General features: G+C 67.2%; 3 protein-coding genes across 4 annotated transcripts; 2 read left to right on the top strand and 1 right to left on the bottom strand.

The window, feature by feature from the left end:
* Positions 1 to 6: 6 nt before the first annotated feature.
* ANKRD13B (ankyrin repeat domain 13B) lies at positions 7 to 7,637 on the bottom strand. 2 transcript variants are annotated; one of them, XM_059486991.1, is made up of 15 exons: positions 7,527 to 7,637; positions 4,128 to 4,263; positions 3,753 to 3,877; positions 3,639 to 3,684; positions 3,255 to 3,398; positions 2,982 to 3,171; positions 2,831 to 2,897; positions 2,652 to 2,733; positions 2,519 to 2,583; positions 2,309 to 2,439; positions 2,045 to 2,202; positions 1,816 to 1,968; positions 1,510 to 1,670; positions 1,236 to 1,312; positions 7 to 1,146 (listed from the first exon to the last, which is right to left on the bottom strand). In XM_059486991.1, exons 1-15 carry the CDS (start codon positions 7,635 to 7,637, stop codon positions 936 to 938), a joined length of 1,857 nt encoding a protein of 618 aa, XP_059342974.1. In that variant the 3' UTR covers positions 7 to 935. The 2 variants fall into 2 exon arrangements, with proteins under 2 accessions (XP_059342974.1, XP_059342976.1); XM_059486993.1 differs by having other exon boundaries at positions 919 to 1,146; positions 1,232 to 1,312.
* Positions 7,638 to 10,425: 2,788 nt separating this feature from the next.
* Positions 10,426 to 17,855, top strand: GIT1 (GIT ArfGAP 1). Its single transcript, XM_059487245.1, has 23 exons — positions 10,426 to 10,620; positions 10,936 to 11,391; positions 11,707 to 11,917; positions 12,406 to 12,539; positions 12,621 to 12,733; positions 12,811 to 12,916; positions 12,992 to 13,078; positions 13,188 to 13,318; positions 13,395 to 13,489; positions 13,570 to 13,612; positions 14,103 to 14,151; positions 14,231 to 14,303; positions 14,903 to 15,000; positions 15,081 to 15,192; positions 15,277 to 15,404; positions 15,481 to 15,633; positions 15,715 to 15,942; positions 16,052 to 16,105; positions 16,377 to 16,463; positions 16,567 to 16,640; positions 16,734 to 16,916; positions 17,013 to 17,076; positions 17,177 to 17,855. Exons 1-23 carry the CDS (start codon positions 10,426 to 10,428, stop codon positions 17,387 to 17,389), a joined length of 3,087 nt encoding a protein of 1,028 aa, XP_059343228.1. The 3' UTR covers positions 17,390 to 17,855.
* A 255-nt stretch (positions 17,856 to 18,110) lies between these two features.
* ABHD15 (abhydrolase domain containing 15) lies at positions 18,111 to 20,924 on the top strand. The gene is made up of 2 exons (XM_059487209.1): positions 18,111 to 18,955; positions 20,156 to 20,924. Exons 1-2 carry the CDS (start codon positions 18,111 to 18,113, stop codon positions 20,631 to 20,633), a joined length of 1,323 nt encoding a protein of 440 aa, XP_059343192.1. The 3' UTR covers positions 20,634 to 20,924.
* The last annotated feature ends 2,026 nt before the right edge of the window (positions 20,925 to 22,950 follow it).

Genomic DNA, 22,950 nt, shown 5'->3' with positions numbered 1-22,950 from the left:
GAGACGAACATTAAAGAGCATTTATTGGTGTTGGCCGCGGTCGGAGCTGCTCGGGCTCCCCCGGCCCTGGCCCAGATGTTGCTGTGGGGTGCACGGGGGGGTGGAGGGGGGGGGGGACCAGCTGTGAAAAGTCCCAGGGGAGCGAGCCCAGCCCCCCCCACCCTCAGCCCCTGGCCCCCCGTGTGCAAAGGGGGAGCAGCCGGGGCAGGGGCTGGGGTTAGCACCATTTGACAGAAGGTTTCTCTCGGAGTCAGTGCCCGGGACCAGGGGGTGCAGCGCTGGCAAGGGGGGGCATCCGAGCAGGGTGGAGGGGTGCGAGCAGGGCTAAGGGGGGGTGACACCGGGCTGCCCTCCACAGGCACCCCTTCAGCTGCCCCAGCAGTCCCCGTGCCATGGGGGGCAGCTGTGCAGCCCCTCGCTGGCTGTGGGGTGCAATAGGGCTGAGCCCCCACCCCTGCTGCAGGCAGAGCAGCTCCCGGGTAAGTGCACTTGGTAGCGCCTGGGCAGGGGGGAACAGGGAGCTGGGCAGAATCCCCTGGCTCTGGGGGCACCCCGGGACCCCACACAGCTGGCAGCCACCCATCCGGGGCAGGATGTGCCCCCCACCCTCCCTGGGGTGAGGGGCTGAGCAGCACCCCGTGGGGCGGCTGGGGGAGCAGGGGTGTCCTGGAGAAGGGGTACAGTCCGTGGGGTCCCCTCCCTGGTCCTGGTTAACACCCACCCCACCCCTGTGCTGCTGTGGGGTGCCCCCACCTCACCCCAATGTTGCCCCAGCTCTGGGGCCGCTCTCCCAGGGCCAAATCCTGCTCCCGCATTCCCCATTCGCCCTCCGCAGTTCTTGGGCTGGCTCCCCCCGCACGGCTCCCCCCTCTGTGTCCCCAGACACGTCCCCATCCCCACTAGTAGGGGCGAGGGGGCTCAGCGGGGCTGCGGGGTCACTTCTCCGTCAGCGAGAGCTGCAGGATGCGCTGCAGATCCTCCTCCTCCTGGCGCGTCCGGCGCTCCGCTTCCTCCTGCTCCCGCGCCGACAGCGCCATGGCCAGGCGCAGCTGCTCCGCGTAGCTGGGGAACAGCGCGCCCGGCGCCCGGCCCGGCCCCGCCGCCGGGGCCGCGGGGGGACGCGGGGCTGCCGTGTGCTGCGGAGTCCTGGGGGGCAGCAGCGCCTCAGGGGGTCCCCGTGGGGCGGGCACCCCCACACCCGTTCCCTCCCAGGGGGGTGGCCAGACCTTACCAACCTGTCTCCCCGGCGGCCCTCGTGCGACATGGGGTGGGTGCCCGGCTTGCTGTTGGTCAGTGCTTCCCAAATGGTCACCTGTGGCCGGAAAGAGGGGGGCTTGGAGGGTGGCACCCCAAAAAACAGCCCCCCCATCCCAGCATGAATTGTGACACGCCACCATAGGATGCAGGGATGGAGAGAGGTGGGATGAGTGAGGATCACAGGTGGCATGGGGATGGGGTGGGCAGCGGGGTCCCTCAGCCAGGAGGAGGTGAAGGGGTGGCAGTGCCCACCTGGTCGTACTCGCTGCCCGCTTCCAGGAGGCTCTGCTGGATGGCAAACTGCAGCAGGTCATCCTCGTCCTCCCGCAGGGCATCCTGGTGGGTGCCCACCACGCTGTACCCCCGCGGCACCTCGAACAGCGCCGGGTCCATCTCACACGCTCGGCACGAGGCTGTGGAGACAGCAGAGCTGGCCAGGCTGGGCACCCGTGGGGTCCCCCTAATCCACCCTGCCAGCTGTGTGTCCCTTACCCTGCTGTGACCCCCAGACCCTACTGGGACCCCTTCCCACCCCACCTCACCGTGTCCTCCACATACTGAGGGAGCTGGAGCTGCTGACGCTGGAGGAGTCGCTGCTGGGCGAGGGCGCCTCGCTGCTGGGGCTGTGCCGCAGGGAGCTCACCGGCTCATCACACCCATTGAGGTTGCCGAAGGTTATTCGGGCGTTGAGGATATGGAAGATGGGGATTTCTGCAGGAAAAGGGAAAAAACACGAGGAGGGAAGCTGACTGTGCCAGCCAGGTCAGCAGCAGAGGCCAGTCCATACCAATCTTGACGGGGAAGCCGGGCGGGAGGCGCAGGGTGATGAAGTCCCGCAGTTTGGCGAAGAGCGCGTTGCTTATTGCCATGAGATCGATGATGGGGGCAACCTGCTCACACAGGGACAGCGGGTGGTCCTCACACAGCCACAGCTTTGCCTTGAACCTGCCAGGGATGGACGTTGGGCTGGGGACCCCACCTGTCCCCCCCTCGAGCTCTGCAGCAGTGGAGGGGGACACAGGGAGTCCCTGCCTGCTGCTGCCCCTCTCACTTCTGGGTCTTGGTGGTGAGCTCCATGGGCCGCCCCATGTCCCGGTTGCCCAGCTCGAAGTTGGGGTTGAAGTACTCCTCGGGGGTGATGGCAGTGGGGTTGGCGTGGCTCAGTGTCTGCGTGATCAGTGTCTGCATGGGCACAGACCATGGGGGGTGAGAGGGGAGGTCTGACTGCAGGGCCACCCCTTCCAACCCCTGAGACACTCACCCCATTGTTGGGCCCCACGTGCTGCTCAGCGATGCCCAGGAAGGATTGCAGGGGGGTCTTACAGCCTGCGGGAGAGTCGGGGGTGAGGGCAGAGCCGGGGGTGCCCTGCCCGCCCAGCCCGTGCTGGCTCCACCTTTGCTCTTGCCCTTGTGCTGGTCTGAGAGGTGCTCGGTCCGTGTCCGTGTGATCAGCTCCACGTTGGAAGCGCCATAGACCTGGCCAAGGAGGGGGGATGGCACAGGTGGGCACCTCACAGCTACAACCAAGTGGGCAGCTACAACCCCCTGGGCAGCTCAGCTCCCTGCCCCTCACCTTCGCCTCATACCCATTCACCATTTCCGTCTTCTCGCTCCTCCAGCCCAGGATCCCAGACTTGTTCCTAGGGTGACACAGCACCATGAGCTTGCTTGGACAGCCCGGGGTGCCAGCACCCCAGGGGTGGCTCGGTGCCACCCCAGCCCACCTCTCGAAGGCGATGTTCTTGGTGTCGAGCTGGGTGGTGACGACGGGGGCCGTGAGCCGCCCCATCACCTGCTCCTCGGTGGGCTGCACAGCAGCCAGCAGCACCTCCTGGTCGTGGCCGGCCAGGGCCAGCGTCTCCAAGTAGACCACCCGCCTGTCGTGGTCAATCTCCATCACCACCGCACTGCTGTCTGCAGGGAATGGGGTCAGCACAGCCACGGTCCCCACCGTGTCACTGCTCCCCAGGGAGGGGGACACGGCGGGGTCACCTCACCTTGTCCCCGAAAGACGAAGCTGCGGTTGCCCCGCTGCCAGGTCATGTGGTCGAAGCCCAGCAGCGTGGTGTCCACCCGCAGGTTCTGGCCACTCTTCCACACCTTGTAGGTGTCGCTGGGGCAGATCTTGGACACCAGGGGCACTGGGGAGAGATGCCAATAGCCCAGCCAGGGATGGGGACACCTGCACCCCCGAGGGGGCTGAGCTGGGTGGGGAACACACCTGGGGAATGCAATGCCTTGGCAGGATAGGGGTCTGCAAGCTTGGGGTGTCGGGGGGCAAAGGGGCAGGTGACCCCTAACCTGGGGATGGGGATGGATGCTGGGGGACTCTGCTGGGAAATTCCCACTCCCCCCACAGCCACGCTGTGCCCCGAGCTCACCCCAGCTGGTGAACTCCCACTTCATCTCCACATAGAAGTCCTGGGCCTGTGGAGAGCAGGGAGGGGTCAGGGGCAGCCCTGGCTGGTGCCCCACAGCCCCTCCGAGCGAGGTACCTTGCGCAGCTTCTCCAGCAGCACCGGGATCCCTGCCAGGCGCTTGATGGCTCTCTGGTAGTCGCGGTAGCGCAGCACCAGCTGCACCAGCTCCAGGTCACGGGTGCTCACAGCCTCCTGCAGGACTGGGGGCAAAGGGGCAGTGCCCAGGGCTGTGGCACGGCATGGCACAGCATGGCACATGTGGCACTGCAGAGCTGGGCGCTGCACAGGAGCCACAGGACAGAGCACCACGTGAGCAGTGCCTTGGGGAGCTTTACCATGCCTGTGCCCGTGTTCATGTCCACATCTGTGTCCATGCTCACGCCCACACCCACCTCCATGCCCATGTCTGCACCAGGGCAGCTTGCAGGAGAACGGAGGGCAGCAGCTCACCTGTCCATCCGCTGCGGTTCTCCTTGCCCACGTCGGCGCCATGCTTCAGCAGCACCCTGGCACACTCCAGGTGGCCCAGCGTGGTGGCCAGGTGCAGGGGAGTGCGTCCTCGGGGGTCCAGCTGCTCGATGTCGGCCTGCCAGGAAGGAACGAGGCTCTGAGGTCACTGGGGTGGCCAGACCTCGCTCTCCCACAGATGCGCAGCTCCCAGACACAGAAAGCAGCCAACGTTTGACTGTATCTGAGAGAGCAGCCCCACCCCTGACCTCCCCCAAGAGAGGCACCTCAAAGCCTCTCCCTGCTGCCACCGCCAGACCCACGGGGAGGCCATGGAGAGCACGGCGGTGGCTGCCAGCGCCCAGCACACCTGGTCACAGCCATGCAGGGCTGCACCCACCAGGCGGGCACACAGCAGGGGCACGGCACGGCAGCGGGGGCACAGATGCCCCTGGCACAGCGCACGGAACTCTGCACATCGCGGTGCAGCTGCAAGCTCCAGAAGAGCCCCCACCTCTGGGATGTGGAGGGGGCCGTGCCCAGTTGCCAGGCAGCAGCTGCCGGCAGCCCCCCTCTCCCCCTCTCGCTGGCAGGGCCGGGCTGCGGCGGGCGCACGTGTTCCCCTGCCTGAGCCGGGGGCGGCGGCTGCGGGAGCCGAGCGGCGGCTCCGAGGATCCCCGGGGCCCTGGGGAGCCGTCGCTGGGGCTGCCGTTGTTTGTGCCAAACCCGGAGCCTGGCACCCGGCCAGCCCTGAGGAATCCCTGGTGCGCTGGCACCCCCGGCACCCACGGGCCCTGCTCCCCGTGTGGAAGCAGCGTCACACCCGTGCCCAGCTGGGGACATGGCTCGGGCAAGGGGGGACATCCTCTGTGCCCCCAGCTGGGGTGGAAGTGCCCAGAGAGGGACGCTCAGATGCTGCCAGGGCAGGAGGCAGCAGGGCAGTGCCCAAATAATTGGTTTTGGGGAGGCCACCCTCAGGAGAACAAACCTGGGGTGCAGGAGCCAAAGGTGCCAGCTGGGGTGGGCAGCCAGAGGTGTTTGGGCATGGGCAGAGGTGGAGCATGGACTCCCTGGTGCCCAGTCTCACCTGCCTTGCTCTGGGCATGTCCTGCGTTGCTGCTGCTCCAGGGATGTTCCTGTTCCTGCCCAGGCTGTGCATTCCCACGTCCCTCATCCCCAGGGACCCGCCAGGTATGGGGACCCCCCAGTCTGCCCCTACCACGGGAGCAAAACAGCCCCCCAGTTCCCTGGGAGCCAATGTGTCGCTCCAATGCTCTCCAGGCGACTGCTGCTTTTTAATTGCACTAATGAAACTGCTCTAATTAAGGCAATCACCCCCCAGCTGGGGGCGGGGGCAGCAGACTCAGTGGGGCTTCCCAGCTGCAGCCCTGCCCCAGCACTGGGCAGGATGGGGGTCCCCAGTTGGGGACACGGTGCTGGAGCCACCCCAGGGGACACGGCGTGACCCAGATCTGGCCAGCAAGAGCTCAGCCCTGAGCCCTGCTGTTGGGTTGGCTCCAGCTTGGGGAGCACAGCACAGACCCCCAGGTGCTGCCCATCCTGGGGCTGTGACACCCACAGGGACGAGGACAGGGTGGCTTTGGGGTGGCTTTGGGGTGGCAGCGGTGCAGTGCAGAGCCGCAGCCCAGCCGCTCCTCCTGTGCCAGCCGGGCACGTGGCACAGCACGTCCCTGCACTGGGGCTCTCCCTGGGCTGGAGAACCCCAGCTCCTGCCCCTGGGTACCATCAGGGGACATGAGCCAGTGCGGGAAGATGGTGCCAGGCACTGCTGTCCCCGCACAGCCCCGGGTCCCTGTCACGCTGAGGGGGCAGGCTGTGGTCAGGGATGTCCTGGCACCACAGGCTCCATGTCACTGCCTGCCACATCAACGTGATGTCCCTGTCAAGGGGACCCACTGACCCTTGCTCCCTTGGGCAAGTGTGGATGGGAGCCCATGGTGGCAATTCGGGGGTGACAGACACGGAGCCCTTACGAGGACATGGAGAGGAGCAAAGCTCTCAGCTGCCCCAGCGCTTCCCAACCCCAAAGCCCTGCACTGGGGAGGGGCAGCCACTGCCCTGGGGGTGTCACCAAGGCAGAGGGAGGGCAGAGCCCTGGGCAGGGGAACACCCAGCCTCCAGCATTTCAACAGCACCAGCCCCTTACCCGGGGGATGCTCTGGCAGGGATAAGGGCTGAGCCGTGTCCCTGGATGCCCTGGACAGAGCAGGGAGCCTGGGCCGGCCCTCACTTCCTCCCCCAAGCCCCCACCTGCCCCAGAGTCCGGCCTGCAGCACCCATGCCCTCCCTTGCACCCCTGGGGTGCACCCATGGCCGGCTTTGCTCTCACCCAGCAAACGCCAGCGGGGGCCAGGGCAGAGCCCCCGCACCTCCCAGGCGGGAGGGTGGGAGCCTCTCTGCAGGCAAGCGGGTCAGAGCCCCCCCGCAGCCCCCCCACCTCCCCACGTCTGCCGAGCCCCGCTTTGATCTCCGCCGCGCTGAGCTCCTGGGAAGGCTGACCCCAAATTAGCAGGAAAATAAAAACACTGCCCGTGGGGTGGGAGACCCGGGCGATGCTGGCGCAGCCTCCGGCTGGACCCCACAATGGAGACGGGTGTGGCGGGAGCCATCGCCTGCATCCCGGCGGGAGCTTGGCGGCACAATGACCCCCGTTCCGTGCATCACCGGGGTCCACCCAGCACGGCCCTCAGTGCCCTGGGGCTGGAGGACCCGGGCCGAGGGACCGGGGATGCTCAGCACAGCTTCCCCGCCAGCCTCCCTCCAGCGCCTGCGGTTTCCTGCGTCTTCGGGGTTGGGTTTTAATTACCTGAATTGCATCGCCACGGGGGAGAGGGAGGCTGGGAACCCGCCGGGGAAGCACCCACACCCCGCTCCATCACCGGGCGGCTGGGAGGCTCCCGGGCTCAGGGACAAAGTGGGTCCCCTCACCCTGAGGAGAGCCCTTGTGAGGCAGGGGGGCTGCGCCCCGACAGCACCGGGGCCCTTGTGCCCCCCGCCCCCAGGGGGCTCAGCCTGAGAGTGGGGGGCTGAAAGCTGCACCCCCAGGGGGGTGGCAATGCCCTGAGCAGCGGGGTGCGGGCCGGGGGTCTGCAGAGGCCTAGCGGGGAGCGGGGGACACGTGCGGAGGGATGCTCGGGGCTGCGTGTGCTGGGGATGCAGGGGACCCGCGGGTGGCAGCCCCGGGGGCAGCAGGCACAGAGCCGGGGTGCAGGTGGGGACACACACCACACCCCCCGAGCCCCGCCAGCGCACAGAGCGACCCCATCCTTATCACCCCCCTCATCTCCATCCTCATCCTCACCCCGGCCCCGAGCATTGCATCAGCCCGAGCGGAGCCGGGCCGGGCCGGGCCGTGCCGGGAGCGTCCCCGCGCCGCCCCACCTGCTTGGCGCTGAGCTCCCGGTCCAGGTCACGGGCGCGGTTGTGCCAGACGAGGTAATGCAGCGGGTACCTGCCCTCCGGCCCCTTCCTGCCCGAGCAAGACGCGAGCATCCTCCGTGCATGCTGGAGCGGCGCGGCGGGCGCGGCGCGGGGCGGCGCGGGCGGGCGGGGGGGCGCGGGGCGGGGCGGGCCGCCACCTCCCGCCCGGTGCTTCCCCGGCCCCCCCGCACCGCCCGGCCTCATGGGACTTGTAGTTGCCCTGCCCGGCATCGCCCCCTCCTTCTTCCTCATCTTCATCCTGCTCTTTGCTCGCCCCCCTCCCGCAGCGCTCAGCCCATCACCGCGGCCGCGATCCCGCGGGGGGGGCTGCAAAGGGGCACCCCATTGGCGATCAGCATCCTCCCCAAATTCCCCCCTTTCCCAGGCTGATCTTCCCCCTCCCGGCTGACCTCCGCTCCCCCAGCGGGGCAGCGGCCCGAGCATATGGCGGGGCAGGGGGGAAGGCGGCAGGTGGGGACCAGGTGGGGGCCGGGGGGGGGGACCCCGATCCCGCCCCCGCAGCACCAGGCACGGGCCCCCAGCCCCGTTTCCTTTTCCGCCTGCGTCTCTCCCGGGCGGGCGTCGCGTTTTCCGGCTGCCGCCCGAGAACAATGCAAGGCTGGGCCTCTGCGGCCGCCCCGGCCTCCGCCGGCGCCGCGCTCCCGGCCCCGCTCCCGGCTGCTCCCCCCTCCGGTGCCGGGAAGCCCCCGGTGTTGTTCTCCCGTGTTGTTCTCTGCCCAGCCCTGGCGCTGGCGGGGGTCGCAGCCCCCCGCCCCTGTCCCCACAGCATCCCCATCCCCCTGCCATGCCCCATGACGTCATGAGCCACCTCCTCACAGCCGCGGTGAGCTCACCTCGCTGTCCCGCGGTGCTGGGGACACCGTGCGGCCCCACTGTCCCGCTCCCGCCGGGCTCTGACCCCACCAGTGTCTGTGGGGCCCCAAGGGGTGTCCCCTCTGGTGCAAGCACCTAAAGGGTCGCAGTAGGGAGCAGACCCCAAATAGTCCCCAGTCCCCTCACCCACCCCAAAATCCCCTGTTGAGCACCCTAAATAAGGGGTGTGTGGCCCGACCCCGTGTCCTGGAGAAGGGCTTGTCCGGGAGTGTCACAGGTGGCACAGGGTAGAGGGCTGGGGTGCCCCAGGGCTGCTGCTGGATCCAGAACAAGTGTCCAGGGCAGGACTGAAGCCATTTGGGGGTGCCCTGGGCTGGGACTGGGTTACACAGGATCCGGAATAGGAATGGGATGATCAGTGCCACCCCTCCGGGATAAACAGGACAAGGGCTGAGGGCAGGACCAGGACGGTGCTCTGGGCTAAGGGGACCGGGAGTGCACCGAGGGCGGGCACGGGGGTCAGCACCGGGAGATGCCCGGGATCAGGGGCAGAGCAAGGGCAGGGCTGATGCCCAGCAGTAGATGAGGAGCCCGGGTGCGGGTCGGGGCTGTCCGGGGGGCGTTTGCAGGTGCGGCTGCGGGTCGGGGGCGTTCCCGGTGCGGCTGTGGAGCGGTGCCGGTGCCCGTCCGAATTCGCGTGCGGCTCCTGCTCCGTGTGCGGGGCGGGGGCGTTCCCGGTGCGTGTCCCGGTGCGGGGCGGCGCCGGCGCCGGTGCGGGTTCGGGTGCGGCTGCGAGTGCGGGGCGGTGCCGGTGCCGGTGCGGGGCGGCCGCGGCAGCGCTGCCGGTGGCGGGGCGGGGGCGGTGCGGCCCCTCCTCCGCCGGGGCCGGGCCTGCGCCGCTTCCTGCGGAGCCGCCGGGCGCAGGGAGCAGCCGGCAGCCCCCGGCCCCGCCGCCCCGGGCCCCGCTGCCCCCGCCCCGCCGCCCGGCCCCCCCTCCCCTTCCCCGCCGCCGCTCCCCCGGCGGGCCCGGGGGCGCCGCCGCCGCCCCACGCTGGCGCAGAGGCCCGGGCCCGGGCCCGCCTCGCCGCTGAGGATGTCCCGGAAGGCGCCGCGGGCAGAGGTGTGCGCCGACTGCAGCGCCCCAGGTAAGGCCCCCCCGCATCGGCACCGGCCCGGCCCCACCGGCCCCCCCGCGCCTCCGGCTGCCCCCCGGAGCCTGCCCTGCGCGCCCCCCCGCCCCGCCGAGAGCCCCCCGTGCGCCCCACGGCACCCCCGGCGCGGCCCCCGCACCCCCGCTGGACCCCGAGGTGTTTGCCCCGGACTGCTCCCCGTGACCCCTTCTGCGTCTCCTCGTACGCCCCACATCGAGACCCCTTTGCGGCTCCCTGAGCGCCCCCAGGATCGCCCTGGCGATTCCTTTCTGCTCCCCGCTCCGCACAGCCAAGGGAGCCCCACTGAGCCCCCCCGCCTGCCCCCAGGAACCCTCTGATGTGCCCCCAGTGAAACGCTGCGATGAAACTCATGACCCCGTTGCTGCACCCCCTTTTAGCCTCCCGGAATGCCCTCACACACTCGAGACACAGCCCCGATACCCCCGCATGCCTCCTCCGTGCGGCTCCAGCGCGCCTCGGGTGCCCCCACGCCCCCCGGCACCACCCACGGCTTTCTCACCCCAGCGCGGGGGCTGCTGGCACAGCCCGGGGACGCGCCGCTCGCTGCCAGCAGCGCTGGTGACCCTGTAAATGACAGCATGATGGGGGACACCGTCCTGCAGCCCGCAGCCGGCACCCACCCCAGCCGGATCCGGGCTTGGCGGTGCCGGTCGGGCGAGCCGGGCGGCCGCGGCGCTGCAAGCCAGAGCCGAGCCTGGGCAAGACCATTCCCATCCCCGGCGGTGCCGGTGCCCGCAGCCCCCACGCTGGGGACGCGCCCGTGGGCGTCGCGGAGGGTTTGGCCCCCCAAACCCTGCCCACGGTAGGGCCGGACCCCAAACCTGCCCGTAGCCAGCGCAGGTGGCCCCACGGCAATGAATGAACGGGGCTCGGAGCCGGCCCCGGAGAAAGCTGCCCGCGGGCCAAGGCTGTGCCGAAATTATTCCGGCCACGTGCCAATGGCCGGATCCTGCCAGCGGAGCTGTCGGCACGCGTGGGCGAAAGGCTGCCCTGCCTCCAGGCATCCCCCGTGCCGGCGGGCGAGCGGGGGGCCCGGGGTTCCCGGGGCGGTGCCGGGGCTCCCTGCTGCGGCCCGGGGAAATGGAAAACAGTTTCTTCCAATCTCTTATCGCCTGGCAGCCATGGGAGGAAATGAGTTATAAAGTCCAGAGGCCGTTTCCTAGCGCGCGGGGAGCACCGGGGATGCGCTGCCTGGCCCTGCATGGGGAGGTGCCCGTGTGGCGCTCCGGTCCCTCGGCCCCACGCAGGGATTCCGGCTTCCCCCAGCCCTGCCATCGCCGCTCCGGGGCCCACTGCTGGGGCTCCCGGTGTCACCCGCATCCCGATGCAGGGATTGAGGTGCTGCGAGCTCCCCTGGGCTCCAGGATCCTCGCAAGGTTTGGAGTGTCCCTGTGCGAGCACTCCGCGATCTGCTGCAGTGCCCGCCCGCATCCCACGGCATCCCCGCGCTCCTGGGGCGGGAGGGGCTGCTGCCCCAGGGATACTCTGGATCCAGCCGCCTGGGGGGGCCGCGGGCCGGCTCCCCCCGCACGGAGCGTCCTGTTCCCGGCGGTGGCCGTGGGCAGCGGGTGCGAAGGCACAGATGCCGCCGCACCGGCTGCCAAGGCGCTGCCATCTGCGTGCGCGGGGCTGCCAGGCTGGGGGGGCCGCCGCTCCCCCCGGCCACCCCAGCCCGGCCCCGGGGCACTGCAGCAGGGCAGGATGCCGTGCCCCCAACGCGGGGTCCTCAGGGCTTGGGGGGTGCGTGGGGAGGGGTCCGGGACCCTGCAGGGAGGAAGGAAGTGGGGGAGGCTTGGCTGCCTGCCTGCCTTCCTCCCTCGGTGAGGTCGTGGGGCCGCTGTCCCCCCTCAGGCCATCGGGCAGGACAGTGCGGCCACCTCCCAGGCCCTGTGTCCCCGGGCTTGGGGCTGCCCCCGGCGTGGGACACCGTGGTGTTTGTGTAGGATCCACAGAAACAAGGGGAGGGCAGGGGGTGGGCACAGGGTGGCGGGACTCCCCCGTCGTGCCAGGCACAGGGGACACCTGGGGACCCTTCAGCATCGTCACCCCGTGCCCGGCTGCGTTTCCCGGGAGGGGGGAGGCGGCTGTGACCCAGCGGGGGTCCTTAAATCCTGTTCTCATTCTGCTGTGAACAGCTGCAGCTCAACGGCCGCACCACGGGGCCAGACCCGTGGTCCCCAGGATGTCTTTTTGGGGTGCAGGCGTGGGGAGCTGCTGCCGGGCCGGGAGCGGTGCCCCCGCGGGTGCCGGGGCTGGTGCCAGCGCGGGGCCAGCGCGGCTGCTCAAACGATCCTTTGTTCCCGGCGGGGACACAAAGGGCTCCAGTCCGGCCGGCCGGGGCCAGCGGCGGGGCTGGAGGGGCACGGCAGCCTGGGGGGCCGTGGCACCTGCCCCAGAGCTGGGGTGTCCCGAGGGCTGGCTGTGCTGCGGTGCTGGGGCTGCAGAGCTGCTGACCACCCTACATAGGAGAACATGGACTGGGGGTGCCCACCCATTGTGGGGCACACTGCCCCCATCCAGGACCCCCCAAACACCCAGCTGGGGGCTCTGGGGTGAGTGACCTCACACTGAGCCAGAGTGCCCCTGATCCGAGTGTGCTGGCATCATCCCTGCCACCAGCTGTCCTCCTGATGGTGGGGGGCCAAACCCTGCCCCCGTTTTGGCTGGTGGTTGCTATGGGAAACCCGTGGGTTTCCCCTGGTGATGGGCTGAGCCCCTCTCCATCTCTCGGGAAATGGTTGCCGTGGCAACGCATCCCCCCCTGCTGGAGGGATGCACGAGGAGGGGACAGCACAGGGAGGGGACACCCGCTGACACCCCCATGCCACCCCCAGACCCTGGCTGGGCGTCCATCAACCGCGGGGTGCTCATCTGTGACGAGTGCTGCAGCGTGCACCGCAGCCTGGGCCGCCACATCTCCATCGTCAAGCACCTGCGCCACAGCCCCTGGCCCGCCACCCTGCTCCAGGTGGGTGCTGGGGACACCGCAGTGTGGGGACACGCACACTGGGACCCCCCGTGCCCACTGGGCCCTGCCTGTCCCCTGCAGATGGTGCACACCTTGGCGAGCAACGGGGCCAACTCCATCTGGGAGCACTCGCTGCTGGACCCAGCGCAGGTGCAGAGCGGGCGCCGGAAGGCAAACCCCCAGGACAAAGTGCAGTAAGTGCCCCCTGTGCTGTGGGGAGGGGGTCAGCTCTAGCTGGGAGCCCCCTCCTCACCCACTGCCCACCCTCCAGCCCCACCAAGTCGGAGTTCATCCGTGCCAAGTACCAGATGCTGGCCTTCGTCCACAAGCTGCCCTGCCGGGATGATGACGGCGTCACTGCCAAGGACCTCAGCAAGGTGGGGAGGGGGCTCAGGGACCTCCCTGTGGCAGAGGGGACAGATCCCCCCCATTACCAGCTCTCTCCTCTGCAGCAATTGCACTCGAGCGTGCGGACGGGCAACCTGGAGACCTGCCTGCGCCTGCTCTCGCTGGGTGCCCAGGCCAACTTCTTCCACCCGGTGAGCTCTGGTGGGGCTCAGGGACCCCAGAGGGGGTGTGGGGCCCAGGGGGGTCCTGGAGCCTCATGCCACATGCAGGCTGCAGGGCTGAGGCCGCCCATGCCTGCAGGAGAAGGGCACCACCCCGCTGCACGTGGCCGCCAAGGCCGGGCAGATCCTGCAGGCAGAGCTGCTGGTGGTCTACGGTGCCGACCCTGGGGCGCCCGATGTGAACGGCCGGACCCCCATTGACTATGCCAGGTGAGGGCAGGGAAGGGGGTCACCCCTATGTGCACCCCAGCTAGGGTGGGCATCACCCCTGCCGGCCCTCCCACAGGCAGGCAGCCCAGCACGAGCTGGCGGAGCGGCTGGTGGAGTGCCAGTACGAGCTGACCGACCGGCTGGCCTTCTACCTCTGCGGCAGGAAGCCGGGTGAGTGAGGGGGTCCTGGGGTGAGGGGGGTACCCTGGAGGGATCCCGTGGCCCTGCTCACCACCCCTCTCTCTGTGCAGACCACAAGAACGGGCACTACATCATCCCGCAGATGGCCGACAGGTGAGTGCCTGGTGCCCGTGGCCCCGCTGCCCTGTCCCGTGTCCCCCCCAGCGTCCCCGCTGGGCTGAGGGGGGACCCCGGTCTCTGGAGCGTCCCTGGGGGGTGGGGGGTCGGCGTGCCCGCGCGTTTAACGTCCGCCTTTATCCTGTTCTTCCCTCCGCTGCCTTCTCCGGAGCGCAGGGTGCGCCCAAAGTGCATGGCACAGAGGTATTGTCCGCTCGGCTCCGGGGGCCCGCCATGCTGCTGCATGGGCCCCCCCCTGCAGCCCTGGCCGCTCGGCCCAGCCCGGCACCCGGGGGACACTCGGGGAGGGGGGTCCCGTCCGCCCCCTGCCACCTCACCCCCCTGTGCCTGCCTGCCAGCCCTGCTTGGTGAAGCCCCCAATGCCTGAGGGGGGTCCCTGTCTTGGTGGGGTGTAGCTGGGGACTGTTTCGGTGTGAACAGACCAGGAATAACCCCCACCTCGCTTCCCCCTCCTCCCACCCCCCAGCCTGGACCTCTCTGAACTGGCCAAGGCAGCCAAGAAGAAGCTGCAGGCGGTGAGTGGGGGCCAGGGCAGGGCTGGGGGATGTTCCGCTTGCCCCTCTCAGCCTGACACTGTCCCCTGTGCTGCTGCAGCTCAGCAACCGCCTCTTCGAGGAGCTGGCCATGGACGTGTACGACGAGGTGGACCGTCGGGAGAACGACGCGGGTGAGCGGGGGTGCGGGTGCAGCCCCCCGGGCCGGGGCGGGCGCGGCGGCGGCGCGGGGGAGGAGCAGCGGCGGGGCCGCGGCCGAGCCCTGCGCTCCCCCCGATCCGGACGCGTCCGCCGGGACCGCAGGCCCCTCCTTCTTCATTCCTCCGGCCGGGAGGTTTGCTCAGCGCGAGGGGCCGCCGCTGGGTGCCAGGGCTGGGGTGCTGCCGGAGGTGGGTGCCGGGATCCCCCAGGGATGGGGGCTCAGCCTGCGGTGCTGCCCCTGGGCTGGGGGGTGGCAGGGTGGGGGCAATCCCATTTCCGTGGCAGGGCGGGTGGCAAGAGATGTGTCAAAGGGGCTGAGGGGTGCTGAGCTGGTGCCTGAAAGGGTGAAGAGCATTTTTGGGGTCCTGTTGGTGTGTTATGGGGGACCCCAGCCCTGCTGGGTGGCTGGGGGAGGCGATTCCCGTCAGCCTGGCCAGGCTCCATTCCCAGCCCCAGCAGGCTGGCCCTGCGCCCGCGCCTGCGTCCTGCCGGCTCCGGGCCCTGCAGCCGGCTTGTCCAGGGGTGCAGCCCCTGCATCCCCCGGGCTCTGACACCAGGTGCCTTCCTGCAGTCTGGCTGACGACGCAGAACCACAGCACGCTGGTGACAGAGCGCAGCGCCGTCCCCTTCCTCCCTGTCAACCCCGAGTACTCGGCCACGCGCAACCAGGTGAGGCCCCCTCTAGGCCACGCAACCCCCCTGTGCGCTCAGACCTCTGCTCACCCCCTTTTTCCCCCTGCTGCCCCCAGGGCCGGCAAAAGCTGGCCAGGTTCAACGCCAGGGAGTTTGCCACTTTGCTCATCGACATCCTCGGGGAAGCCAAGCGCCGGCAGCAAGGGAAGAGTCTGCTCAGCCCCACAGGTGAGGCATGGAGGGCAGCGAGGTGGGGCTGAGCGCTTCCCCCATGCCCTGTGCTCAGCACCCACCCTGCCCTCCCTTCCCCAGACGCCCTCGACTACTCGCTGCGGAGCCAGAGTGACCTGGACGACCAGCACGACTACGACAGCGTCGCCTCTGACGAGGACACGGACCAGGAGCTGCTGCGCAACGCCTCCCGCAACAACCGCGCCAGGGTGAGCCCCAACCCGGCCTGGACCCCTTCCCAGACCCCCACCTCTGGGATCCTCACACTGAGCTCCTCTCCTGCAGAGCATGGACTCCTCCGACCTGTCAGACGGCCCCATCACGCTGCAGGAGTACCTGGAGGTGAAGAAGGCTCTGGCAGCCTCTGAGGCCAAGGTGCAGCAGCTGATGAAGGTGAACAACAGCCTGAGCGATGAGCTGCGCCGGCTGCAGCGCGAGGTGGGTGTGGGGCCAGCGGGGCTCCCTCCTCAGCGTACCCCCCTCTCCTCGCTGATACCTTCCCCCTTCGCCTGGCTGCAGATCCACAAGCTGCAGGCAGAGAACACTCAGATCCGGCAGCAGACCGGCCCTGCGCATCCAACCCCGGCCCCCAGCGAGCGGCCAGAGCATGGGCACCCCCCGGGCACGGCCCCCCAGCACCGCCGGGACCGCCAGGCCTTCTCCATGTACGAGCCGGGCTCGGCGCTGAAACCCTTCGGGCAGCCCGTGGAGGAGCTGGTGACCCGGCTGCAGCCCTTCAGCCCCGGCGTGAGTGTGCTGGGCTGGGTGGGAGGGTTTCGGGGTTCAGCAGTCCCCCCAGCCCCACAGGGCGCTGGGTCCTGTCCCCGCGGGGCCGTAACCTCTTGTGTGTCGCCAGGAGGTGGAGGACGAGGCTCTGTACTCCATGCACATCCCGGCCAGCGTGTACCGGGTAAGGGGGCCGCAGCGGGGGCGGCTCCTGCATGGGACATGGTGGCTGTGGCCTGCCCAGGATGTGGCCTTTGTGATGTCCTGTCCCCCCGCCGCCCTGCACCCCCCTGGGTCAGGCCGGGGACCTCCCCAGGGGGTGGCAGCTGCGGAATGTTCCTGCATGCAGGGTGGCGGTGTCCCCTGTGCTCGTCCTCCCCTGCACGTCACCGGGGTCGGCTCCACACCCTTCTGCACCCCGTTCAGCATGGGCTTCCCCTCTTTTCCCCCTCCAGATCCGGAAAGGTCCATCTGCCTCCTCAGTGCCCTTCCCTCCATCCTCCCCGCTGCTCTCCTGCCCGCCTGATGGTGCCCGACACATGGTGATGTATCAGAGAGGGAGAACAACCTTTGGGGTGGGCAGACTTCTGAGCCTGAGTGGGGATGGGGCTGGGCAGGGCTTGACACTGCTCCTCTCCTCTCCAGAGCAAGCTGGACCGGCATGGCAGCGGCACTGACAGTGACTACGACAACACACAGGCTGGTGAGGTTCTGATCAGGTGAGTGGTGGGGCTGGGGGCTGCACCAGGGTTCATGGGGACATAGGGACAGGGGGCTGATACTGACCCAGGGCGGTTGTTTGATTCCTGCAGCATGGAGGGGAAGCGGTATGTGGAGCTGAGCAAGGATGAGGATTTCCCCCACGAGCTGGACCCGCTGGACGGGGAGCTGGACCCTGGCCTGCCCAGCACGGAGGATGTCATCCTCAAAACTGAGCAGGTCACTAAGAACATCCAGGAGCTGCTGCGGGCAGCACAAGAGTCCAAGCATGATAGGTAGGACTGGGGCACAGCCTCAGGGTCCTTCTGGATACCCAGACCAGGGCTGGGGCCGTGCCCTCTGTGTTGCTCACCCTTTGTCCTTGCCCCCAGCTTCGTGCCCTGCTCAGAGAAGATCCACTCGGCTGTGACAGAGATGGCATCACTCTTCCCTAAGGTAGGAGGAGCTGTGTGTCCCTGGGGTGGTTGTGGTCCCCACCAGACACTGTCAGCCCCCTGAGCATAGGATCTGACGCTGGTCCTGTGCTCTGCCACAGAAACCAGCCCTGGAGACGGTGCGCAGCTCCCTGCGGCTGCTCAACGCCAGCGCCTACCGGCTGCAGAGCGAGTGCCGCAAGACTGTGCCCCCCGAGCCCGGCGCCACCGTGGACTACCAGCTTCTGACCCAGCAGGTCATCCAGTGCGCCTACGACATCGCCAAGGCCGCCAAGCAGCTGGTCACCATCACCACTCGTGAGAAGAAGCAGTGAGCGCCAGCCCGCGTCCCCCCCATGTCCCCGGGCCCCTTCACTCTCCATGTCTCACTTCCCTCCGGCAGCAGCCGGCACCTGGGGCGAGCATGGCTGCAAGTGGCCTTTTTGGGGAGCCGAGGTGCGGGGTTCCTCGTGCCCCCCGTGCCATCAAGGAGCCGGTGCTCAGCCCGCGGGGTAGGTGCCTGCATCCCCCTGTACAGCCCCCTGCCCACCCCTAACTTATCCTGTACATAGCCTCTGTAGCTGTCCGTGGCGGCGGTGGCCTTGTACCCCCACTCCCCACAAAACCCCTCTCTGGGTGGCCGGTACCCCCGAGGCCGCCCACGGCATTACACTGGACTGGGGCGCCCCTCCCCGGGCGTCCTGAACCCCTCCCCGGGCGTCCTGCCCCGTGCCGGGGCCGCACTCCCCACTGTAATATGTGTCCTTGTACATTTGTATCAATAAAGGTGTGAGCATTGCACGGCGCCCGGCTCCTGCGCCCATGGAGGGTCCGTGGCTGCGGGGGCTTCAACCCCTGCGGCGCCGGGCAGGGCTTGGCCACGTGTCCCTCCCGTTTCACCCAGTCCCCTTGGCCCTGCTGGCGGCCGCTCACGCCATCCCCGGCACAGCCCTGCTGTTTGCCCAGCCCCGGGGCTGGGCTTCTCCAGCGCGGCCCCGCCATCGCTCTGCGAACCGCCGACCATCGGGGCTGCCGGCTGAGGCTCCTGCCGCCTCCATGCTGTCCCCGGAGGGTCTGGTGGCCGCAGCTGCGGTGTTCGTGGGGCTGGCCCTCCTAGCTTGGTGCCTTTGGGCAGGGAAGCTGGAGGTGCCTGCAGACGGGGGAGAGGAGGACGAGGACGAGGAGGACGAGGAGGAGGGGATCCCCTTCATGGCCGAGGAGGGCTCGGGGCACTGGCGGCTGCTGTGCAAGCCCTCGGCTCTGGCCCAGCACCTGGTGCGGAGCTTGGGGCGGTCGGCGGCGCTGCGGGGGGGACGCTGGCTGTGGCCGTGCTGGCCCCGGCTCCAGATGCTGTGGCAGCTCCTGCAGCCACCTGAGCCGGAGCCGGTGGTGGCCCGTGAGCTCCTGCAGCTGTCGGACGCTGGGCTGGTAGCCCTGGACTGGTTGGTGGGGCCGTGGGGGGCTGCGGGTGGCGGCGGGGGAGTCTCCAGCCCGGTTCTGCTGCTCATTCCCAACGCGGCCGGGAAGGTGACGGGGGGTCTGCTGCAGCTGGGGCTGCGGGCGCTGGAGCGGGGCTTCATCCCCGTCATCTTCAACCGCCGGGGCCACAATGGCTGCCCCCTGACCACCCCCCGGCTCCAGCCCTTCGGGGATCCCGGGGACCTGCGGGAGGCCGTGACCTACCTGCGGTGCCGGCACCCCTGTGCCTCCCTGCTGGCCGTCAGCGAGGGCTCGGGCTCGGGGCTGCTGCTCGCCTACCTGGGCGAGAGCGGCTCCTCCAGCCGCCTGGCCGCCGCCGCCTGCCTCTCCCCCATCTTCCGTGGCCGCGACTGGTTTGAGGCCAGGATGCCCTGGCTTTACGAGTGGCCGCTGCTCCTCCACCTCAAGCAGGGATTGAGCAGGTCAGTGCAGTCCCTTGGGCCTGGGGAGGTGGATGGGGGTACCCCGGGGACCCCTCGGTCTTCCCTGGGGATGTGCATGGGGTGGGTGCTGCTGAAACAAGGAGCCCCAGTGCAGGGCAGAGGTGCTGAGGGCAGCAAAATGTGCTGGTTAATGAACACCAGCCTGGAGCCGGCTGCCATGGGGCCAGCTGGGCCACCACGTGTGTCCCCAGCCTGGCTGGGGCTGCCGCAGCATCTTGGGGCTCCTGAGCAGGGAGATCTGGGGCAGGGTCTCACAGCTCCTCCTGGGAGGAGTTGGTGAAGCCCCTGTTTGGTTTTGGGCCCAGAGGGGTGAGTGGGGCTGGCCCCTCTCCCTGCACTGCCCCTTGTCCCCAGCACCTGACCCTCCCGTTGGCCCTGCGGGGGGACTGTGATGCCAGCCCAGGGCTGGGCTGGGGGCTGTGACTGCTGCTGTCCCTTCCCAAGGGCTCTGGGTTCCCTATTGCCCAACACAGCCAGGCTCGAGTGAACCAAGCACTGGCTGAGACAGGAGGCAAACTGCCCTGGGCCAAGGCCTTGAGCAAGTGGGCACTTCCCTGGGGGGTGCTGAGAGCTTGTGGGGGTAAAGGGGCCCTGCAGGTGGCCAGATGGGGGCAAAATAATGTGGATAAACCCCAAAACATAGGGGCAAACAGGTGACAGGTGAAGCTGCAGCAAATCTCAGATGGGTGCAGCAAGGAACAGTGTGTACTGCAGGGATGGGGTGCTGGGGGTGGGCAGCAGGGAATCTCCCCCCTCCCTGTTTCCCCGTTCCCACTGCAAATGCTGCTGTCACGGTAACGAAGCAGGAGCGCCGGCCGTCTCCCGTTGTCATGGCACCCGGGCTGTGCTGTGGGGACCCTCCAGGATCCCTGGCAAAGGGCTGGGATGGGCCTCCTAAGCCACTCTGGGGCTGGGGCAGTCGAGGTCACCCCTATTCCTCTGCGTGCAGGGCCAGGACTGTTGAGCAGCCCATGGGCACACAAGCTGGCGGCACCCCCATGGCAGCATCCCTGTAGCCCCCAGCTCCAAGTGCACCCCTATGACCCTCCACCCCCCACAGCAGCACACCCCAGCCGCTGCCAACATTCTCCGTGGCCCCCATCCCAGCATCCCCATTGCCCCCAGCCCGTGCAGCACCCCTGCTCCTCCAAGCCCACGGCGGCCGCCCCATCCCCGCAGGTACGCGGGGGCCCTGGCCGAGGTGGTGGACACGGACAGGCTCCTGGGCAGCCGCTCGCTGCGGGAGCTGGAGGAAACGCTCTTCTGCCGGACTCGGAGCCGCCCCACCAGCTGGGAGAGCTACTGGGAGCGCAACGAGCCCCTGCGCGACGCGGACGAGGCGGCGGTGCCGGTGCTGTGCCTCTGCAGCGCCGATGACCCGGTGCGCGGCCCGCCGGCCCGCAGCCTGCCCCGGGAGCTCTTCCGCAGCAGCCCCTACTTCTTCCTGCTGCTCACCCCGCACGGCGGGCACTGCGGCTTCCCCCGCCGCGGGCCGGGCCGCTGCTGGGCCCACGAGGCCGTGCTGGAATATTTCAGGGCCATGGCCGAGTTCCTGCGGACGGAGGAGAGGAGGAAGGGGCTGCCGCGGCCGCGCAGGTGGGGGGGTCCCACGGTGGAGCCCCCCGTGTTCACCTGGCAGAGGTCCTACACGCGGTAGCACCCCTGGGGCAGGGTCTCACAAAGGCAGGCAGACACTCCGTGTACTAAAATTACTTTATTACAGTTGATTTTTTTTTTAACATTTCCTTTGCTATGATACAAAGGATACTTACAAACAAAATATTACATATGACCTTATTTTTTTTTTCTCTTCTCTTATTTTCTGACAACTTGGTAACAGCTTTAAATGCACAATCTATACAATTAATACAGGTTATATATGAGCTATAATGTATGTTGAACCAGAAGAATACCAGAATACTGACAATATACTGTACATTAAGCCTTACCAGTTAGTGCTCGTGGCATTTTCTACAAGAAGGAAAACGCACACCTGTAGATTCACTCATACCAGCTGGTGCTACCAGACACGGAAGCAAGAAGGAGTTTAATTCCCCTGGTTAAATCCTTCGTGGCCCATCACCGTGGTGCTGAGCCTGGAAACCTCAGACCAGTGTTCATAGTAAAACAGCAGATATGTGTGTGTTTTTTTCTATCTAATGCTCTGTGGCACAGCACGGCGCCGGCCGGGCCTGCCCATACCTGGATGATGCCCCAGAGCAAACGGCCAAGGCGCTGGGGCCGGGTGCTGGGTGAGCTCTTGCTGGGGAGCTGGACCTCCTTGGGGAGGGGGAGAGGAGGAACAGGAGGAGGAGGAGGAGAGGAAAAGCAGCAACAGCTTTGCTGTCATCAGCAGGCAGCTCTGGGGTTTGTGCACATGAGCAGGCGGTGGCCGAGGGGGCAGAGCAAGCCCAAGGCATGGCGCTCCTGGCACGGCAAACCCTGCACGGGGTCGGGCAGCAGCTGCCCTGTGCTCACCTCCTCACTAGGAAAGGTCTGCTTTTGTTTTGCAGCCAAAGCCAGAGGTGTGTGGCTACAGGTGTGCACTTCCCCTCCTCCCGCCGGGGTCTACATCGCACTGATAAGGTTACACTTTTTGTTTTTTATTTAAATTTTTTTTTTTTTCCTTTTTAAAGCAACCAGCAAGTGAAGCATTTTTGTAGTTGACTGGCAAAAAGACCTGGCATTTGCACAAAAGCTGCAAATGGAAAAGAGCCATCCCCTCCTCCCACCCGCTGCATCCCAGCCCAGAAAAATCCCAAACTGTTGGCGGAAGAAAGAAAAAAAAAAAAAAAACTACCAGGGGTGGAGGAGAGGAAGGGGAGGGGGAACAGGTTGGAAAATACCAGGTTTGAGTTAACATTTCCTTGACTTCACACAATTCTTGTGCAAAAAGAAACACCCCCCCCCCCCAAAACAAACAAAAACCCAAACCCAGAAACATGCTGGAAATAATGAAAACAAATGGAAAGTAATATATAAAATTAAAAATATAAATAGGATGTCTGGCTGACTGGTAGAAGAATAGGTCATTTAGGTTACAAAAAGGAATATACATTCAAGAGGCTCTGAACCCAGTGGGGTAACTGATGTTAAACTTGTGTTAATAGTTAGGCTAGAATTCTCAAGTTTGTCTTTAAAATCTTCACAACACAAGCAAGCTATTTTTAAAAAATATACACTATACACACCTCACACAGCTTCTCCTATCCGTATTACACACGTTACGCTACCCTCCCATCCACTACACCGAGGGGTGGGGTCCCCCCATCCTGTCCCGACCCCCCGGCCCCGCGGTGGCGGTGGGGCAGCGATGGCTGCGGGGCCGGGCAGGTCGCTTGGCCCCTCCACGTCATACCACAACCTTCTCAAAGCATTTACAAGTCACCAAAGGGCTGTAGCCTTTTATGTTATACACACTTCACTTTGCAACGTTAATTATTTACATCAGGGCTGCGCCCCCCCCCCCCCCCCCCCCCAAATCTTTTAGCTGTTTCTAGGCAGGTAAAAAAAATGTTCCTGTTCCAAGCAAAGCAGGGGGAAGAGCTGCGGGGGGGTTAGGAGGGAAGAAAAGCTGAAGAAAGGAAGCGGGTGGTTTGCTTGCCAAAAGCCAAACCCGTACGCGCACGTCTGCCTCTCCTTCTCTGATCCTTGAAATCCTTACAAGCTCCCATTCCCTACAACCTCCAGGATAACCAGACCCGGAGAGCACGGCCTCACCGGCGCTCAGACTCCTCTGCTCGCAGCTTCCCGGGATGCTCAGCACAGCTACTGACTCACAGCTTGCCTCTGCCACAGGACACGGAGCACAGATCCTGACCATTCCTAGGAGCCCACCCCTCGCTCAGCAGCAGGTCTTGCAGGGCAAGCCAGCTGCACTGGGGCAGGGACACTGGGACCCCCACAAGCCACCACACTGCACCCCCAAAGTCGCCCTTGGCAGCTGCCACCAGGCACAGCCGGGCTCTGCCGGA

The sequence above is a fragment of the Ammospiza nelsoni genome, chromosome 21 (genome assembly GCF_027579445.1).
Source record: "Ammospiza nelsoni isolate bAmmNel1 chromosome 21, bAmmNel1.pri, whole genome shotgun sequence".
Taxonomy (NCBI): Eukaryota; Metazoa; Chordata; class Aves; order Passeriformes; family Passerellidae; genus Ammospiza; species Ammospiza nelsoni.
Note: the sequence above shows the minus strand (reverse complement) of the source record. Positions and strands in the feature narration are given on the sequence as shown.

Excerpts from the sequence above, each read along its gene's own strand:
- ANKRD13B (XM_059486993.1), bottom strand. The coding sequence starts at position 7,637 with ATGCTCGCGTCTTGCTCGGGCAGGAAGGGGCCGGAGGGCAGGTACCCG. Across the intron at positions 2,440-2,518 it reads ACGTGGGGCCCAACAATGGG|ACACTGATCACGCAGACACT; the intron begins GTGAGTGTCTCA and ends GTGCCCATGCAG. Across the intron at positions 2,203-2,308 it reads CTCACCACCAAGACCCAGAA|GTTCAAGGCAAAGCTGTGGC; the intron begins GTGAGAGGGGCA and ends CATCCCTGGCAG.
- GIT1 (XM_059487245.1), top strand. The coding sequence starts at position 10,426 with ATGAATGAACGGGGCTCGGAGCCGGCCCCGGAGAAAGCTGCCCGCGGG. Across the intron at positions 11,392-11,706 it reads CTGCCTGCCTTCCTCCCTCG|CTGCAGCTCAACGGCCGCAC; the intron begins GTGAGGTCGTGG and ends TGCTGTGAACAG. Across the intron at positions 16,106-16,376 it reads TCCCGGCCAGCGTGTACCGG|ATCCGGAAAGGTCCATCTGC; the intron begins GTAAGGGGGCCG and ends TTCCCCCTCCAG.
- ABHD15 (XM_059487209.1), top strand. The coding sequence starts at position 18,111 with ATGCTGTCCCCGGAGGGTCTGGTGGCCGCAGCTGCGGTGTTCGTGGGG. Across the intron at positions 18,956-20,155 it reads CTCAAGCAGGGATTGAGCAG|GTACGCGGGGGCCCTGGCCG; the intron begins GTCAGTGCAGTC and ends CCATCCCCGCAG.